The 20,232-nt window shown below is 44.0% G+C and overlaps 1 protein-coding gene across 3 annotated transcripts in view; it reads left to right on the top strand.

Annotated features, from left to right (window-relative positions):
- The window catches only part of LOC126278137 (uncharacterized), a 500,725-nt gene that overhangs the window by 82,741 nt on the left and 397,752 nt on the right, over positions 1 to 20,232 (top strand). For all 3 annotated transcript variants that reach the window (XM_049978028.1, XM_049978029.1, XM_049978027.1), the window contains exon 5: positions 17,454 to 17,522. In XM_049978028.1, the coding sequence (XP_049833985.1) occupies positions 17,454 to 17,522 (69 nt within the window). The remainder of the gene's footprint in view (positions 1 to 17,453; positions 17,523 to 20,232) is intronic.

The raw sequence follows: 20,232 nt of genomic DNA, 5'->3' as shown, positions 1-20,232 counted from the left end.
TGCACGATACACAAATTCCCAGAACGTATAGCAGTTTCACAAAACATGGAAACACGTTGCACACACCTTGTTCTCGCCACTGGGCCCTAGTCGACAATGAATCTGTAAGTCACATATGTTATTCTACTCAATTTCAAAACACGAATGGTATCTCACACCCACAACTTAATTTCAGATACATCCTGACCTTAAGCTTTACCAGCTGTGTCTTAGCATTTCATCGTGCTCTTGTGCAACACGACTGAGAGATTTACCATTACAAATCATCACATGAAATTTTAAAATATTAAAAAGATTTTTAAAATTTCACACACCCATCTTAATTAAAAACCTGTCCTGATTTCCTAACGCTGAAATAAAAGAGTTAGCATCGTTGTGGCTCACTTAAGGTGAACTCACCAACCATGCCACTCTTTCTTAGCGGAGCTACCCAACGCGTCCACTCACCATGACGTCCGCTGCCAGAGTGCTTTAGAACAGCACATCACCCAGCATTCTTTGTCCCCCCCCCCCCCCCACCCCGCAAGTCCTCCAAAGTATCTTAAATGAAGCTCCCCTCTTACTGCTAACCTGCGGCTGGTCCCGGCGGAGGTTCGAGTCCTCCCTCGGGCATGGGTGTCTGTGTTTGTACTTTATATAATTTAGGTTAAGTAGTGTATAAGCTTAGGGACTGATGATCACCTTAGCAGTTAAGTCCCATAAGATTTCACACACATTTGAACATTTTGCTAACGATACTCATCTCTGCTTGACCAAGACCTGAAGTTTCGACTAGTTGTTGCTCTCTTGGGTCACTCTTCCAAGTCTGTCCAGCAGACGCTATGGATTACTGCAATACTTAAATTGTACAAATATCTTTCTGTCTCTGTCTCTCTGTCTCTCTCTCTCTCTCTCTCTCTCACACACACACACACACCACACACCACATGGAATATTGATTAAGGGAATTACACAGGAAATGTTGGCTTTACAAGGTGGAACATTAATAAATGACCATTGGTTTTGCCTTCCTTGAGTTTGCTATTACATTTCCTCTTCTGACTGAGTTTACTTTCATGATTGTCACTACATTGTCTACTTAAACTTATTTCTATGAGAGGGTATAAGTAGGGACCTCTCAATCTACTCAGACAGTTCCTCTCATACGCTTTTCCAACTGCCTTGTCAAGCAGACAGTGAAAGGACGCAGCATGATGGTGATCGAGTAAAATGGGAAAAACAAATCGTCACAGCGTAAGCGAGATCTGTCTCATGTCTGCATGAAATCAAAACGTTTACAAGAACGTTTCCACCCACAATACAAGAAAAATTCCTAATAAGGTCTTTAGTCCAGCCCTTTACTACTGTAGTGGAGTGCATTGATGTAGTGCGACACGCCAGAAGTGGTGAAACCTGCTGAAGGTCCGAGGTAACGATGCGCAGTTGCGTAAGATATGTACAGGTGCCGGGACGGAAAAATACTTCTGTCGGAGCGCGGAAGAAGCGAATATGGTCCCGTTTATTTAACAGACTGTGACTGAAAAGTGGGGTACCAGTTGCTTCATTCCATCTTCCTCAGCACCTTTGTAAAATTTCCCGTTTTGGTATGCGAGCATATTTAACAAGCACGTCATTCTCAGTAACAGAAGCCCACCGCTATGAGTCGCACGTACCCATCCACTTGCAGTTGTACATTCCCTCGCACTCATTCAACCCACCTCGCTGCCACTGTCTATGTTTCACAGCCACAGTATCCTCCCTTCCGTCGTACTACTATGTGTCCCCATCCCCCATTGGTCTCTCCTACTGCCTTACCTCGTTCACTCCCGCCCACTGCTGCTGTGCCTTCTCTCCCCTCCCGGTTGTCATTTTCATAGAGTGTGTTCCTCATTGTCACTGGCTCTCACCCACTTCCGCTTTCTCTTTCTCTTTACTCAGTGCCCCACCGGCACTGTCTGCTTCACAGTGAACTACGTTCCGGTGCCACTGCCTCCCCCTATCTGTACCACAACCACTGTCTACTATTGTCCACCTATTAATACTTTTCCGTCTGTTTCCCATTCCCACTGCCTCCTTCTCTCTCGAGATAAAAAAGTGCAACGTCTCTGGGAACATTTTAAACGTGCTGGATAAGGTGGAATGAGGCAAACCTTTTGGTTTACGCCGCGTTCCCGCTCTAATAGGAGCGCTTTTCCTCTGCTTCCGTTCTTTTCCCTGCCACAACGTATCAGAAGAAGTTGGTGAGCTAGTAAAAGTTTTATAGTTTATTTATGTTACTTTGAAATAACGCTAAACTAATTTTGCACGTCAGACCGAATTTTATCTGCAAAAAATTTTTGCATGTACTTCAGTATTGCAATTTCGGGTTTCCAGAACCCTTCCGATGATAACGAAGACATTTTACAGCATATTTTTTTCCATGCTTCTTCATTTAATAAACCATGTTTTCGCCTGATACCGGATTTTAAGTGTAGATGTTGGGTAACTTTGAATCTCTGCATCTCGATAACGGATGAAGACACCGATAATATTTTCAAGGTTGTTCGAGATCGGGATGTTAGTAATATGTTGCAAAAATTACACACTTTTGTTGTATATAGCCGTCTTGGAATATGCGGCTCGGTTCTGGTATCCAAAAGCCATGTTGTTTTTATGTTTTTCTCGCTCACGGATGAAGATTTTTGACAACTGGAACTTATTCTTGTAGATAAATGCCTAGAGAATATAACGTTAAAATTTGGGCGATTTTATGCGGTTATTTGTTAGTTGGATTTCGCCTTACACCGGATTTTACGTGCGTCATTTTTACGTCCGTATGTAAGGCATTTTTGGACCTCTGTTTGCATGACACTTGCTCCCCGAAAAGCCTTGGCAGGAATCCTCAATTTGAAAATGGCACCTGTCTTTTGTGGAAGACGCCTACGACCGTTTGCGTGAGCAAACATCACTACACGAAATTTCTGCTTATTGATTAACTTTAAGTTGAAAGTTTGAATAACTTAATTTGAATGGTAACGGAAATATGCCGATGCTGCGAGAAACCAAGTTACAAATTTTTTACAACAACAACATTTATTTCCTGAAATTCATGAAAATACTTCTTAATCACTCACTTTACTTAATAGTACGATTCTATGGAATTCTGTCCCATCATCAGACAATGGTTGGCTAATGTTCATCTCCACATCCACAGAACCCCCAGCAGGCAACCCACGCACACGTCAGCCGCTGACCCGCACTCAAACTTGCAGAGTCTCCGAGAGTGATAATATAACATAATTCCGAATGATAAATCTTTATTGATCTTCCCTGGGTGTGGAAAGGGCACCCAGGTGTGTGTCGAGTATGACGGTTGTCTCAAGCCGTGCAGCGGCTCACGTGGAGCCGTCACGTGTATCGCGGAAACGTATAAAGATATCAAGAAGACCTTCCTGGCTGTGCCCTACAAATTTTAGCCAATTACTGTGCGTAGCCGTTTTCGAATACGCGGTTCGGTTTTGATGGGAAGAAATGAGAAAAGAAGTTTTTTGGGGGTTTTAAGCCCCGTAAGGCCTACTGCAAGCTACATCAAATACAAAAAGAACGAAACCACCTGTCCAATTTCCTAAGCAGGAGGAAGTACGTAATATTCATACTTTGACCTTGTGCTGTAGCATAGCGACACTAAGACAATCTTCCTGTTGTATATGAAAATGGTCTCTTGGCCAAAACAGTTTACCCTACATATATATCACCAACAGAGCCACATCTATGTACCTCGTTTTGGAACATATTACGCAGCGCATGCGGTAGGATGCATGCCGATAAGAACAGGAGTATTGAAGAGAAAAAATATGCTATGTCATTGCAGATGGAATACGTAGGGAATCGTCTGAGTAATCGTAGAATAAGGCTCTGAGCACTATGGGACTTAACATCTGCGGTCATCAGTCCCCTAGAACTTATAACTACTTAAACCTAACTAATCTAAGGACATCACACACATCCATGACCGAGGCAGGATTCGAACCTGCAACCGTAGCGGTCGCGCGGTTCCAGACTAAGGGGCCTAGAACCGCTCGGCCACTCCGGCCGACCGGATAATTTTGTGGGCAATTGAACTTTAGGGTTGAGCTACTTCTAATGATTCTGGGCTGTATCTGAGAAATATTGTGCCCTCCGGCATTATGCCTGCGACCACGTGGGTCTGTCAAGGGACCTCATCTGATTTATACCACAAAGAAAACGGAGCAAATAATTTATAAAATGTGCCGTGAGGCAGCTAAAATTGATTTGATTAAGTTAATTTCGTAGCACAAATCGCCTGCGATCATCTAGACTCGCTTTATCCGGAATACGGTGCACACGTGGAGCTTAGGGAATAAGTCCCATGTACCACGAAGAAACACCTATTAAAATTCGAATATTTGATCCTGAAATATAACCATTCGCTCATATTTAACATCTCACACGAGTTTAGTCTAAAGATGATATCGAAATAAGCATGGACACCAAACCCCTGAACTCCCTGCCACATGGCACGAAGCAATGGACATGCACTTTTACTGGAATTTAAACGCATTTCTGCCTAATAAACTGAAAAGTCAGCACGCTTGGTGCAATAGATTTATCTACTCAACCTAATGCTGCAAAGAAAAATTGATTAGATCACACATAATACATTGTGATACCTTATTCCAGCAAACTCGAGACGGACGCACTGAAGGCACTTCCGCTCACTTACCCGTCTTCTTTTACTCTCCTCGAAAAAGGCGGGTGTCCGGAGGTGCCTAGTGGAGGGAATAGCCGAACCAGCTGGCTATGACCAACCTCACCACGACAAATGGGAAGTTCTCGGACTATCGTTGGTCACGACCTACCCGTGTTCCATCTCTGCCACTACCCCAAGAAAATTGAAGTTGGCACTACTACAGAAGATCCTGTAACGAGATTCGTCTGCTAGGTTTGAGCTACAGATAACCATGCTTTAGGAACATGTGGGAAGAGGGTTTGGGATACGTTTCACGTGCTTGTAGCCACACAGACACCTCTCACAAAAAATAAAAATGATAAAAAACACACACTGATATTCTCTATAAGATGCAATATCCGTTGGCATGGGAGTTGCGCGCCGCCCTCAGCAGGGTCGCGTCGTAAGAAAAATTTTGATATTTGTGGTAAGGTCTTATCGGACCAAACTTCTGAGGTCATCAGTCCCTAAGCCTACACACTACTTAATCTAACTGAAGCTAACTTACGCTATGGACAACACACACACCCATGCCCGGAGGAGGACTCGAACCTCCGACGGGCGGAGTCGCACGGACACTGACAAGCGCGTCGTAAGAGGAATTAACTTTTTCCCGAAGACGAAAGTTTGGAAAAGAACCATCAGAGAATTTTACTGCTTATTATCATGGAACGGCTGCAGTAGTGCCTTTTCATTACCCCATGCTTGGATGAAACGAATGGTCCAGAATGTTCTTCCCATGGGCGGATGATTTCGGTCCATTTCGTCGATGAATGATTTTCACAACAATTATCAAAAATAAACATAAAAAATTACAAAGTCATATAGAAGTCGCCCTTGGGGTTATGTGGCCTGCCAGAGTACTGACAGTACTCTTGTGAGGTTTCCAACACAAAACATTTAAGAATCAAAATTGGCACTACTAGAACTACAATCAAACAAAACAACATTGTGTGAACGTTACTTATGAAAACGTCAAATGGTATGAAAGTTTATAGGCTCACTGTCCACTGAGGCTGGCAAAAGTGATTTAACAAATGAGACCGATTAAAACTCAATCATTATAAAAAAAAGTCTCTCACCGTTATTTATAACTAATAATATTGTAGACAAATATGATGACCATGAACACAAGTCACTGATAGTTAAAAGAAAAGAAACTTCAAGATACTCTGTCAATGGTGAGTGTAATTCTACTACATCAGATTAACAGTGCACAAAAATCAAATGCGTACTGGTTGACAGCCCAATGGTCCGCGTGACCATAGCACTTGAATTCTAAATTGAGGCAAATACAAATGAAATGGAACAGAAATCTCAGTGGGTGGCACATTACAGTAAAAACACTCGTTTCACGACCACAAATTAGCCGTGACGGCGGTCTCTATCTTTGTCCTGAATGGAGGAGCTGAAAGGTTTGTTTCGATAAACCTGCACTTATTTTTCCCCAATCGGGTCGTACTGACGTTTAAGCAAAGCTTTGACAGGCAAACTCAACTGCTACATTGCAGAGTCCATAGTGAGTAAAGCAAAGCTGATGACATTTACGTTTTCAAACATTTGAGCTCCCCACTGGGACATTTAATTCACTCGTCAAAGGATGTGTATAGAGACAAATATATGGGAAGATGGCCAGTGTTTTGACAATGACACAATGACAATATACAAAAGAGTATGCACATTAGAACACAAAATCACAGATTGCAAATAAATAAATAAATAAATAATCCCGCTGACAGCCTGCTTTTTTTTCTTCTGCTTCAGTTTGTCATTACACGACATTTGCACTGGTTGTCTACTGGTGCTGGGGTGGACGTCTCTTCTAAAGACGACTTCGAGGATACTGTACTGCAGAACCACTACAATCTAATAGAGGATTTACGAGGCTGCGCTGGATAATAACGTCCATTGTCTCACCCAGTTCTTCTCCGAAAATCAGTCAGTAACACCCCGCCTTTCTCCCAGCTCCTCTTCCTATGTCCATAACGGAGGAAGGGATTGATGTTGGATGTTGACAGGACCTCGCAGTTTGTGGACTCGGTTTCGTGGTGCAGAAGTCAGCTTGGTGGTAGCCGTCTGTACTTTATGGGGGAGGTGTGTCTTTGGCGCGACACGCCCCCGTCAGTAATCCAACTCGCAGTCGACGTGACCGTGATGCAGGGACCGCAGCGGTGTGTGTCTGCGCCGTAAGGGTTTGCATTTGGCGCCGCTCCCTCGGTTCGTCGCTCCCTCTCGTTGAGTCGATGCTCTCTGCATCTTCCGTCTTCTTGCTGTGCAGTCTGATGATACGCTGGGCGGAAATTGAGGAGCGTGTAGCGCGTGTGGCGCGGCGTGGCGCGGCGTGGCGCAGCTCGCGTTTCTGTAGCTTCACAGGTTCCATTGAGACTGCGCAAACTGCGACGCTACTTGGAAGGCGACACGCGCCTGCGCAAGGTCGCGCGGCCTTGTGGTTGCTTTGCGGCACAGTATCTCGCGCCCGCGCCGTGTGCCACGCGAAAACAGGATTGGAAGGGGGGGGGGGGGGGGGAGGGGAGCGGGCAGGCACTCCTGCCATATGCTCACTTCGGCATGGCGCATATGGGCAGTGGAAGCTCTAACAAACCTACCACAACAAAGGTAAAAAATTAATTATGATTGTAGAGTTAAATACTGCATTTTCGGGAAACAACAAAGTTATATTATGTGGCAGGTGTCATTAGAGCACAGTTAATAAAGTCATTTCTTGAAATAATGGATAAACTAGGCACTCATCTTTTCGTGCTTCCCACGCTGGTATCGTTGTGAACTCATGGCTCAATCGTCGAAAATCTTGGTAGTGGTGATTCCAAGCTCGGATGCAAAGAGGCCTAGGTGTTATTCTGCGATATTAAAAAGTTTTATAGATGTGTTTCATAAACCATTCTTGAAGATTAAACTTCTGCAAGTTATTACAATGATGATGTAAAAAAGTAATCAGCACTCCGAATTTAAGTTACACTTCTTGTTTATTACTTTTGTTGCAATATTACGTAACTCGTTTCAAAACATCACTTCACAATATAAAACATACTTGAAAATATCTTCCTCACTGTTAAAGTTCACATTTCATAAACTGACTACAATTTGCGTCTTTTCAACATAACGACCAAAACTTGACTCTCTAATAACCGCTTACGCGCCCAAAAATCAGAGTTACAAGTACGTCAGTGATCATAGTGACAAAAGAAAGAATACACGTACGAATAATATCATTGCAATATATGCATATCGATGTATCGAAGTATCTCTATATTAATGAAATCAAATCTGAATGTTGTCACAGAAATATGTTAACTATTTTACAGAAACACAGTAGAATATTGCTGGTATTGAGAGGTTGAGGTGAGGTGCCGTAATGGTTACGTAATTCAAGTATCATTACAAAGTGTTCCCCGTCCGAAAAATACGGCCTTACCGTACACTGAGTTATATTGTCAGGATTGGCGAGGAAGGGAAAGCAGTAGGCATCCGTTGAGGTGATGAAGTTAAACATTTTATGACAGACGTGATGGTTTAGTTCAGGAAAAAGTGGCTGAAGGCAGGCCTAGAGAAGCCGCCGAAACTGAATGGGCTGCTGCCCAAGAGAGCAGGGGAGGAGAGCGTCTAACAGGGTCGGAAGCAGAAAAGAACGGAGGGCGTGTCCGCTCCTGAGGGCTGGACGCGGCTCCACCCCCACGTGACCGCCTGCAAACCTCCCTATTGCACAAACAAACTGTAGACGCGCGGTTCGGTAGCGTTACATCGTCAGCAACGCGTGAGTTTAGCAGCTTATGGTTCAACACGTGAGTTTCGAAGTGGTTCTGTCTGGTATAATGCAACGTGAGCTGAATCTAGCCGCCAGGCAGAAAGCACTTGCGAACGTCAGTTGAAATATAAAAATCTAAATTTTTATAGTATTACATCCATTCAGTAACGGCCCCCACTGTAGAATGAGTAGTGTTTCGCTCTTCGCTGTTTAACCACTCTATCTCTTTTCGTCAGTTCATAATAGTTTTCAGCTACATATATCTGTATACTTTTTGTTTTGTTTATTCTTTTGCCAATAACAATGCACAGTTGAATAACTGGTGAACCATTAGTCACTCGAAGTGTATCTTCTGCCTCCACAATGTTTTCAGATCATAGGAAGGGACAGATGATTCGTTGTGATCGTAGTGAATAAGGAAGTAAGGAATACTATAAAACCGTGTGATCTAGAAGCAAAGCCGGAAAGTAAAACAAGGTTATCTACTTGGCCCCTCTTATGCTGACGTATCTCTACGATCTGTTACAAAAAGTCGAAAAGGCGTAATTTCCAAGGGTGTGAATCTTTGTGCTCCTGGTAACAATCGTTCGAGATATCAAGGAAATAAGTTTCACTATTATTATGTGGATATGGGTCTATTAAGAGATATTATACTACTTACATGTGGACACCACATTTCCACTGCAATCTATAAATAGTCAAAAATCCCTCACGAATAACAGTGTTTTCATTGGCTCGACGTGACGAGAAGAAGCATCTCAGTGCTTGCATACAAGCTGTCTGCATTAATAAACAAATTACACAACACGCTACACAAATGAATCAGTGGTCGGTATTATTCCAAAAGTATGAGTATCCTGAAAGAGTCTGGTGATTTGATGTATTTACATTCCATCGTAGGTTTTGAGGTGTTCTAACACTGGTTTGGATAGGCGTTGTTATTAGTATGCGTACACAATCACCAGTCTACTCTACTTTTAGTTAGAGGTTGTTGTTTGTAACAATTCAGACCTTGAGATTATGCAACAGTTTCTACATCATTCTATTTTCTCATGCACGGTTAAAGTTGGATGTTAATCCACATAGCCTCGAGGCGTCATTGGCAGGTAAAATTCAAGCAAGTCTTAGGATATCATATTATACTGTTTGCTTTGATCAAGTCTCGCGTGCACATAAGATACTCAGTGTTCGTTCGAGAGGTTATTCTTCTAGAGCGGACGACACAAAATAAACATTTCTTTTTTATTATCCAGCATGTGAGCTGTTCATATAAGAGATTTGAAAGTCACTGGTCGAGCAGGCGCTTCTGACGTGCTCTCATATATGCAGATTCACACTGATTTTACACAGGGCATAGCAATGGGATCATGGGACTATGCAATACTTTACCAACGTTGATTAATAAAATTCTTTTCCGGGCTATTATGCCGTGGTCTGATGGATTTCGCATTGTAAACCAACGTTTCGTCCCCATCTGCGGAGGACATCTTCAAGGGGGTTCGTGGCTTCTGTTAACCTCCGAAACACACACTGTCTCACTACTGACTGCAGCAAATTTTTGTTTTCGCGTGCTCCCGCGCATAGGCGTGACGTCACATGTTTTGAATACGCGAGCGCAATTGGCCGTTGTCGGTTGCCGCCGTCCGCTGTTGCTATCATCCCATGGCGGAAGACTGGTACACATCTTCTTCAGCACCGGCATCCAGATGTCATTCAATTTCACGCCCTCCTCCTTCCTATTAAAATTCCTGGGGTGTTTCATAATCTCTATAGCCTCTCTGTAAAGCCTTTCGTGATATCCGCTTGTGGCTGCCAGTACTTGAGTTCTATCAAAATAAATGTGGTGGTCTCCTGACTGCAAAGCGTGTTCCGCAACAGTGGAATTTACAGGATCCCGTGTAGTTGTGGGGAGGTATATGTGGGTACCACAAAAAGAACGGTCAAAAAACGACTAGATGAGCACAAGGGCAATTGTAGAAGGGGAGAGATTGATAGATCAGCTTTCTGTCTGCGTCGACTCCTCTTCTGCTGCGGTCTTGTTTGTGTGAACCTTCCTCACCGTGTTGGTTGCGCTTTCCTAAATTCCTGGAACACTCATCGTAGGGCTCTCCCCTCTGTCAGGGTACCTTATGTAAACTTACATTATTGTTTAAAAAAAAAACAATCAAATAATGGCTCTTCTATGGCAAAAACAGTCTCCGCTGTGGGCCGTTTATAAACAACAAAATAGAAGAACGCATCCTTATCGACGGGCGCTTGCGCTCCGAAAGGCGCAATTACTACACAACCTAACTATATTTTATATGCACAATTCTCCGTTTCCCATCCATTAGAGATATCTAGGACAATCTCTCCCGTTCCTGCGTGGTTACAACGTATGTGTGGAGGTGCTTAGACATCGGAAGGCCGTCTCAGTTTAATTAAGAATTGCCAATTTATCACAGCACATATTTTCGGTACAGAAAAAGAATTAGACATATTACAAAGGACCTATTTCTAATGTTACAATAATGACTCTAATGGCTCTGGGCACTATGGGACTTAACATCTGAGGTCATCAGTCCCCTAGAACTTACAACTACTTGAACCTAACTAACCTAAGGACATCACACACATCCATGCCCGAGGCAGGATTCGAACCTGCGACCGTAGCAGTCGCGCGGTTCCGGACTGAGCGCCTAGAACCGCTAGACCAGCGCGGCTGGCTCTAATGTTAGAATGATGACATCTTTACTATAGGAGAAATACATCAGACATGCTGATTGAAGTGCATACTCGCTTGATATGTGTACAGGAAATCTACCCTGAGGAGGATCTCAATTGTGAGCGATGGGATAACTAGAAAGACCGCCGAAACTGAGTGCGACTGACAGGTAAAGTCTACCTGTGTCTAACAGGCGGCCAGTGTGAGCGAGCGGTTATAGCCGGAACGGTAGCTCAGCGTGTTAGGTCAGAGGCTTAGCTGCCCTCCGTAATAAAAAAAATAAAAAACACTGAGTAAACCAATCAACGACGAACTTAGACTAGGTGCAAATTGAGACGCGTATAGCGCGCGTGGCGTGACGCAGCGCAGCGCGGGTTTTTGTAACATCACAGGTTCAAATAGGACCGCGCAAATTGCAACGCTACGCGACTGGGACGCGACACGCGCCTGCGCCAGGTCGCGCGGCCTTGTGGTTGAGGCACAGTAACACCGTGGGAAATTTGAGGCGGGGAGCGGAAAAGTAGCCCGGCCATATGCTCACATCGGAACGGCGCGTATCAACAGTGGTAGTATTGCCAATACGATAAATTTAAACAAGTAACTGGCAATAACAGATCCCAATAGCTTACGAAAAACCCCATATTATTGGTTTGCAGTAACATAAAATAAGAAATTTCATGTTTACTTTCATACTAGGAAGCTCTTGTTTCGCTAGCTGTCGATAACTCTTAAAAAATTAGTCACTGAAGTGAAATAAATAAAAAAGGAAGTATGAGTAGTGATATCTCGCCATATTTAAGAAAGTTCCGTGTCTTTAATAATTGGCTAAACACTCTCCTCCTTGTGTGCTATCATTCGCCAAACTTTCGTTTCGGTGTCTCGAGCGGTTTAGGAGATATGAGAGATGTTGGGAGTATTTCATTCTCGCGGGCGTGAGATCGGAAGTGAGCGCGCTACATGGAATCCATTTTTTCGAGATCGGAGGCAGATAGAGATCTCCTCCCAAGTCTAAACAAAAATTCAGCATGTTAGCTAACTAACCTGACGACATCACACAACACCCAGCCATCAGGAGACAGAGAAAATCCCTGACCCCGCAGGGAATCGAACCCGGGAACCCGGGCGTGGGAAGCGACAACGCTACCGCAGGACCACGACAAGTGGGCAACTGCTGTGGTCATCAGTCCCCTAGAACTTAGAACTACTTAAACCTAACTAACCTAAGGACTTCAAACATATCCATGCCCGAGGCAGGATTCGAACCTGCGACCGCAGCGGCCGCGCGGCTCTAGACTGTAGCGCGTAGAACCGCTCGGCCACTCAGGCCGGCGGATATGTGAGACCTGTATTTTCTTCTGAAGTACTTTTTTTCATCCAATAAGAACCGTTGAAAGGCTGTGTCATGCTTTTTGTCCACCTCCATCACTGTATGAATTTACACATAAACATTCTCTTCATTTGGCACTGATGGAGACAATCAAACCTATTTACAGAGGTTTGGCAACTTCTGAGCTACTAAAGAAGTCCAGAATGAGATTTTCACTCTGCAGCGGAGTGTGAGCTGATATGAAACTTCCTGGCAGATTAAAACTGTGTGCCCGACCGAGACTCGAACTCGGGTTCTTTGCCGTTCGCGGGCAAGTGCTCTACCATCTGAGCTACCGAAGCACGACTCACGGCCGGCACCCACAGCTTTACTTCTTTACTTCTTTACTATAGAAGTGTTTACATGGGAAGACCCAGAATGTGAATGAGTCCTTCAGTAACGTTGTCTGGTGCCGTGTGCCTAAAATTGTATTTGTTGGCCTGATGACTCTAAAGATAGCAATGTATGATGCTGTAATAACTTTTAATAGTGGGAACTATGAAAGACTTAAGGTTCTGGAGAAGTCAGGGGTAAGATTTGGACAGAACACAGCTAAAAGACTGCGGGAACTGGATGAGTTTCGTGCACGTGGAACAGAGTTAACTGCTGAGCAAATGACAAAAGAAGCAAGAAAGTAAAGGAGGAGGCAAGCACTCGGCTGTTGTGACACTGAAGAAGGCGCAGAATATGGGCCAGGGCAATTCTAGTGCATAAAAGACGCAGAAATGTAAGTCTTTATAAGGATTTGTAATAGAAATTTTTAAAACTCAGTATCTCTGAACTACTTTTTTGCAATAACTGACCCGTTTTCTAAAAAAGTACTGATGGTAGAGACATGACATTTTCGCAGCATGCCAAGTGTGAGATTAAACACATATGGAAATAGAATAATTAAAATATCCTGAGTTGTTTTGTTTTTATGTTCATTTATTTAAAAAATTCTGTCAAAGAATTGAGTGTTTGAATAAAAAAAATGATAACATGCCCCACAATACAATTTTAGTAATAATTCTAGTTCAGTGTATCTATAAAGGTGCATTAAATAATTGTAAGTCGGTGCCTGAAAAAGTTTCCAAGATAATGGGTCACAAAATTCGGTAATGTAACATTGGCGGCATAGGACATACAACGCCCCCCTTAACGTCAGTTGCTCCGGCCAACGGTGCCCGTTTCCTTGCGGGCCGTTTCGAGCCTGCCGATTCTCGGTGGAGGTGTAGGTTCCTCCCTTCTCGTGGGAGCGCTATTGTTTTGTTGTACTCGAGGTTTGCCTCTTTCTTGAAGGAGGTGCTGAACGGAGGTGTGATCTTGCAGCCCCAAGTTTTGGAGGCAACTTAGTCATACAAATCCTTATCAACTCCGCCGCTAAGCAGGACTGTCGACATATTGGTGTTCGTCGCACGATATCTCTGAAAGACGCGACGGGGTCAGGATGTTAGCAGTCATTGTAAACTGGCAGGACAAGTATGGGAAGCTTTGTCCGCTGCTGTTGTGAGACGGACCAAAACCCCCGAATAAATGCTGCACACGACCTACATTGCTCTGATAACGGTTGCTTTCTGACGGCTGCTTTATTCTCAAATACACTCCTGGAAATGGGAAAAAGAACACATTGACACCGGTGTTTCAGACCCACCATACTTGCTCCGGACACTGCGAGAGGGCTGTACAAGCAATGATCACACGCACGGCACAGCGGACACACCAAGAACCGCGGTGTTGGCCGTCGAATGGCGCTAGCTGCGCAGCATTTGTGCACCGCCGCCGTCAGTGTCAGCCAGTTTGCCGTGGCATACGGAGCTCCATCGCAGTCTTTAACACTGGTAGCATGCCGCCACTGCGTGGACGTGAACCGTATGTGCACTTGACGGACTTTGAGCGAGGGCGTATAGTGGGCATGCGGGAGGCCGAGTGGACGTACCGCCGAATTGCTCAACACGAGGGGCGTGAGGTCTCCACAGTACATCGATGTTGTCGCCAGTGGTCGGCGGAAGGTGCACGTGCCTGTCGACCTGGGACCGGACCGCAGCGACGCACGGATGCACGCCAAGACCGTAGGATCCTACGCAGTGCCGTAGGGGACCGCACCGCCACTTCCCAGCAAATTAGGGACACTGTTGCTCCTGGGGTATCGGCGAGGACCATTCGCAACCGTCTCCATGAAGCTGGGCTACGGTCCCGCACACCGTTAGGCCGTCTTCCGCTCACGCCCCAACATGGTGCAGCCCGCCTCCAGTGGTGTCGCGACAGGCGTGAATGGAGGGACGAATGGAGACGTGTCGTCTTCAGCGCTGAGAGTCGCTTCTGCCTTGGTGCCAATGATGGTCGTATGCGTGTTTGGCGGCGTGCAGGTGAGCGCCACAATCAGGACTGCATACGACCGAGGCACACAGGGCCAACACCCGGCATCATGGTGTGGGGAGCGATCTCCTACACTGGCCGTACACCTCTGGTGATCGTCGAGGGGACACTGAATAGTGCACAGTACATCCAAACCGTCATCGAACCCATCGTTCTACCATTCCTAGACCGGCAAGGGAACATGCTGTTCCAACAGGACAATGCACGTCCGCATGAATCCAGTGCCACCCAACGTGCTCTAGAAGGTGTAAGTCAACTATCCTGGCCAGCAAGATCTCCGGATCTGTCCCCCATGGAGCATGTTTGGGACTGGATGAAGCGTCGTCTCACGCGGTCTGCACGTCCAGCACGAACGCTGGTCCAACTGAGGCGCCAGGTGGAAATGGCATGGCAAGCCATTCCACAGGACTACATCCAGCATCTTTACGATCGTCTCCATGGGAGAATAGCAGCCTGCATTGCTGCGAAAGGTGGATATACACTGTACTAGTGCCGACACTGTGCATGCTCTGTGTCCTGTGTCTATGTGCCTGTGGTTCTGTCAGTGTGATCATGTTATGTATCTGACCCCAAGAATGTGTCAATAAAGTTTCCCCTTCCTGGGACAATGAATTCATGGTGTTCTTATTTCAATTTCCAGGAGTGTAATTGTACACGAATCTGATTCGGAGCGCTTCGCCCCAGCAAGCGGGCAAAGCGTGATCGAACTGTGAAATTTACGCTTTGGCGTGTTGTAAATCTGAGGGGTCGGGGACAGTCGAGTGTTTTGACACTGAGACGAAGTGCTTTTCGCATTCTTCCTCGTTTTCTGACGTGCTCGCTGTGCCGTGAGCGGGAATCGGGTCGGCGCGCACCCTTCTTAAGGTGCTCAGTCGTTCCTGCAGTTCCCGCAATTCTTCGGCGTCGTCACTAACGTTAGTTGTTGTTGTTGTTTTTGTGTATGAATTCCTAAGGGACCAAACTGCTGAGGTCATCGGTCCTTAGACTTACACACTAATTAAACGAACATTTGCTAAGAACAAGACACACACCCATGCCCGAGGGAGGAGTCGAACCTCCAGCGGAAGGGGCCGCGCAATCCGTGACATGGCGCCTCAAGCCGCACGGCCTCTGCGCGCGGCCACTAACGTTTGTACGTCGGCCTACACCACGAGAGTTATTATCGTCGTTCTTATTTTTACGACGAATATTATGTAAATGATCAATTACTCACTAAATACCGATACTTTGGACAGTGCTAATAAAGATATTGTTAGAATTACGTGAGAATAAAAAAAAGCATTAGGTTCGATCCAGAGACCTTGCGCTCACGAAACGCAGCACTTAACCGACCACTCGGCTGCGGGCTGATGGCCTGACATGTTAGTAAATATACGCATTGTTAAAACTTTCAAACTCGGTCTTTCTCGAAAACGGTTGAGAGTTGCGCCTTCCTCTTCACATAAGTTGAATTCCTAGCCCTGCCATACAGACCCGGTCAACATGAAAATCCGGTGACGGCAAGTACGTACGTTCCCCTTGTCAGTGGAGAATATATTCAACAATTCCTTTGCAGGGAAGTACACAGGTATGCTGTGAGAAAGGTCCGGTTATCGGTATGTCAAAAACACAGATTAATTTCCTACCAGAAAATCGCTAGCGTTAGTCTGGATTTCACGTTAATGTAAAATGAATATGTAATGAAAGACAAAGGGGCTTGCGTAGCAGAGTACTATTAAGTACTATACCGCACAACCATTGGTTACTTTTATGATTTAAGGAGCCACTGTCGTAGTGCTTCGTGCAGCACCTCTTCACTTCCAAAGGTGTTCGATGTAGTACAGATGTATTACAGTGTAAGCCTTTGTGAAGTACACTATTGACTGCATAATATGTACAGCTCTACACAGAGGCAGTACCAAAGGAATTGAGCTGGATAGTGTAAAAGTAAAAGTAAAGGTTTCTCTCTTCAATGAAGCTGCTCTCTCTCCTTTCATAAAATTGTCAGTGTGAGCAGGAGAGCGATAACTGTAACCAGTCGCTGATATTACTTTACAGACGATCATGCAGTTACTGCTGTTACCAGTCAGTGATTACCTTGACCCATTCAACACTCCTGATGTCTGTCCTTTATAATGGCATTTTCAGACCACGATGTATGAATGAATGAAGAAATGAAGTGGGCATGTGTGTGTGTGTGTGTGTGTGTGTGTGTGTGTGTGTGTGTGTGTGTGTGTGTGTGCGTGTGTGTGTGTGTGTGTGTGTGTTTCTTTCTTCGAGGGAAAGAGGTGAAATGGTTTTGTGTGTAGTGTCAGCAAAGAAGAAAAAGTCAGAGGAATTCCGCTTACTCTGAAATATGGAGGACAGTTTTGTAATACTACACACACGTTCTTTTATGTACCTGACTTTCAATCAGACATACCTGACATGTGATATATCCAACCAAGTTTAGCTCATGGTCAACTGTTTCACTTACTTTTCCCTAGTGTTCAGTAGTTTTATGTTTTGCTCACGCAAATATGGAGGAAAAGCAACGGTGACGACAATGTAATTGAATACTTCTCTGTTGTTGCAGAACGGGAACTTCTTAAGAACAAGGAGATGTATAATTTCGCGGAAAAACTTACCACTGTACCTTACGATGGTAAGTATAGATGTTTTCCTTCCTCTGTTGAGAGATGACATGCTTTCTTGCACTTATCTAATAATGATTATGATTATTATTATTATTTCTTTCCTTTCTCAGACGTTATGTCTGGTTAGAAATGGAAAGTGACGCGGACCTTGATCAAGCGTGACTTCCTTTTAACTGTACGGTATATGTTACATTGCATTTAGGAGCTTTCGGGAAACTGAACATGTACCAATAATTACAGATTTCTGTAGTTGCATATATACGTTTGGAAGTAGCTGTATTGTGTTGATGTACTGGTGGATATTGTGTGGTATGACTCCTGTAGTTGATAGTATAATCGGTATAATGTCAACTTTATCCTGATGCCACGTGTCCTTGACTTCCTCAGCCAGTTGGATGTATTTTTCAATTTTTTTCTCCTGTTTTCTTCTGTATATTTGTTGTATTGGGTATGGATATTTCGATTAGTTGTGTTGATTTCTTCTTTTTATTGGTGAGTATGATGTCAGATTTGTTATGTGGTGTTGTTTTATCTGTTATAATGGTTCTGTTCCAGTATAATTCGTATTCATCATTCTCCAGTACATTTTGTGGTGCATACTTGTATGTGGGAACGTGTTGTTTCATTAGTTTATGTTGTACGGCAAGTTGTTGATGTATTATTTTTGCTACATTGTCATATCTTCTGGAGTATTCTGTATTTGCTAGTATTGTATATCCGCTTGTGATGTGATCTACTGTTTCTATTTGTTGTTTGCAAAGTCTGCATTTATCTGTTGCGGTATTGGGATCTTTAATAATATGCTTGCTGTAATATCTGGTGTTTATTGTTTGATCCTGTATTGCAATCATGAGTCCATCCGTCTCACTGTATATATTGCCTTTTCTTAGCTGTGTGTTGGATGTGTCTTGATCGATGTGTGCCTCTGTTAGATGATACGGGTGCTTGCCATGTAGTGTTTTTTTTTCCTATTTACTTTCTTCGTATCTGTTGATGTGTGATCTAAAGGGTTGTAGAAGTGGGTTATGAAATTGCAATGGTGTAGCCGATGTATTTATATGAGTGATTGCTTTGTGTATTTTGCTAGTTTCTGCTCGTTCTGTAAAGAATTTTGTCTACCTGTCCCTAATGTAGGTTTTTTATGTCGACGAATCCCAAAGAAAGCGGGTGTTAACAGATGTGAAAATTACCGAACTATCAGTTTAATAAGTCACAGCTGCAACATACTAACGGGAATTCTTCGCAGACGAATGGAATAACTGGTAGAAGCCGGCCTCAGGGAAGATCAGTTTGGATTCCGTACAAATATTGGAACACGTGAGGCAATACTGACCTTAGACTTATCTTAGAAGCTAGATAAAGGAAAGGCAAACCTACGTTTCTAGCATTCGTAGGCTTAGAGAAAGCTTTTGACAATGTTGACTGGAGCACTCTCTTTCAAATTCTGAAGGTGGCAGGGGTAAAATACAAGGAGCGAAAGGCTATTTACAATTTGTACAGAAACCAGATGGCAGTTATAAGAGTCGAGGGACATGAAAGGGAAGCAGTGGTTGGGAAGGGAGTGAGACAGGATTGTAGCCTCTCCCCGATGCTATTCAATCTGTATATTGAGCAAGCAGTAAAGAAAACAAAAGGAAAGTTCGGAGTAGCTATTAAAATCCATGGATAAGAAATAAAAATTTTGAGGTTTGCCGATGACATTGTAATTCTGTCAGAGTCAGCAAAGTACTTGGAAGGGCAGTTGAACGGAATGGACAGTGTCTTGAAAGGAGGATATAAGATGAACATCAACAAAAGCAAAGCTAGGATAATGGAGTGTAGTCGAATTAAATCGGGTGATTTTGAGGGAATTAGATTACGAAATGAGACACTTAAAGTAGTAAAGGAGTTTTGCTATTTGGGGAGCAAAGTAACTGATGATGGTCGAAGTAGAGAGGATGTAAAATGTAGACTGACAATGGCAAGGAAAGTATTTCTGAAGAAGAGAAATTTGTTAACATCGAGTATAGATTTAAGTCTCAGGAAGTCGTTTCTGAAAGTATTTGTATGGAGTGTAGCCCTGTATGGAAGTGAAACGTGGATGATAAATAGTTTAGACAAGAAGAGAATAGAAGCTTTCGAAATGTGGCCCTACAGAAGAATGCTGAAGATCAGATGGGTAGGTCACATAACTAATGAGGAGGTATTGAATGGAATTGGGGAGAAGAGGAGTTTGTGGCACAATTTGACCAGAAGAAGAGGTCGGTTGGTAGGACATGTTCTGAGGCATCAAGGGATCACAAATTTAGCACAGGAGGGCAGCGTGGAGGGTAAAAATCGTAGAGGGAGACCAAGAGATGAATACACTAAGCAGATTCAGAAGGATGTAGGTTGCAGTAAGTACTGGGAGATGAAGAAGCCTGCACAGGATAGAGTCGCATGGAGAGCTGCATCAAACCAGTCTCAGGACTGAAGTCCACAACGACAACAACAAATTCCCTCCCTCCTTCCTTTCTGCTTAACGTCAATCTTTCTGTTGCTGAATGTATGTGATGTATTCTATATTTGTGGCACTGTGATCGTGTAAATGTATTGAGTGCTTCTAGGTCTGTGTTACTTCATTTCAGTACTCCAAATGAGTAGGTCAATATTGGTATAGCATAATTATTTATAGCTTTTGTCTTGTTTCTTGCTGTCAATTATGTTTTCAGTATTTTCGTTAGTCTTTGTATATATTTT

Source organism: Schistocerca gregaria, chromosome 6, assembly GCF_023897955.1.
Source record: "Schistocerca gregaria isolate iqSchGreg1 chromosome 6, iqSchGreg1.2, whole genome shotgun sequence".
Taxonomy (NCBI): domain Eukaryota; kingdom Metazoa; phylum Arthropoda; class Insecta; order Orthoptera; family Acrididae; genus Schistocerca; species Schistocerca gregaria.
This window is presented reverse-complemented; position numbering and strand designations above follow the sequence as displayed.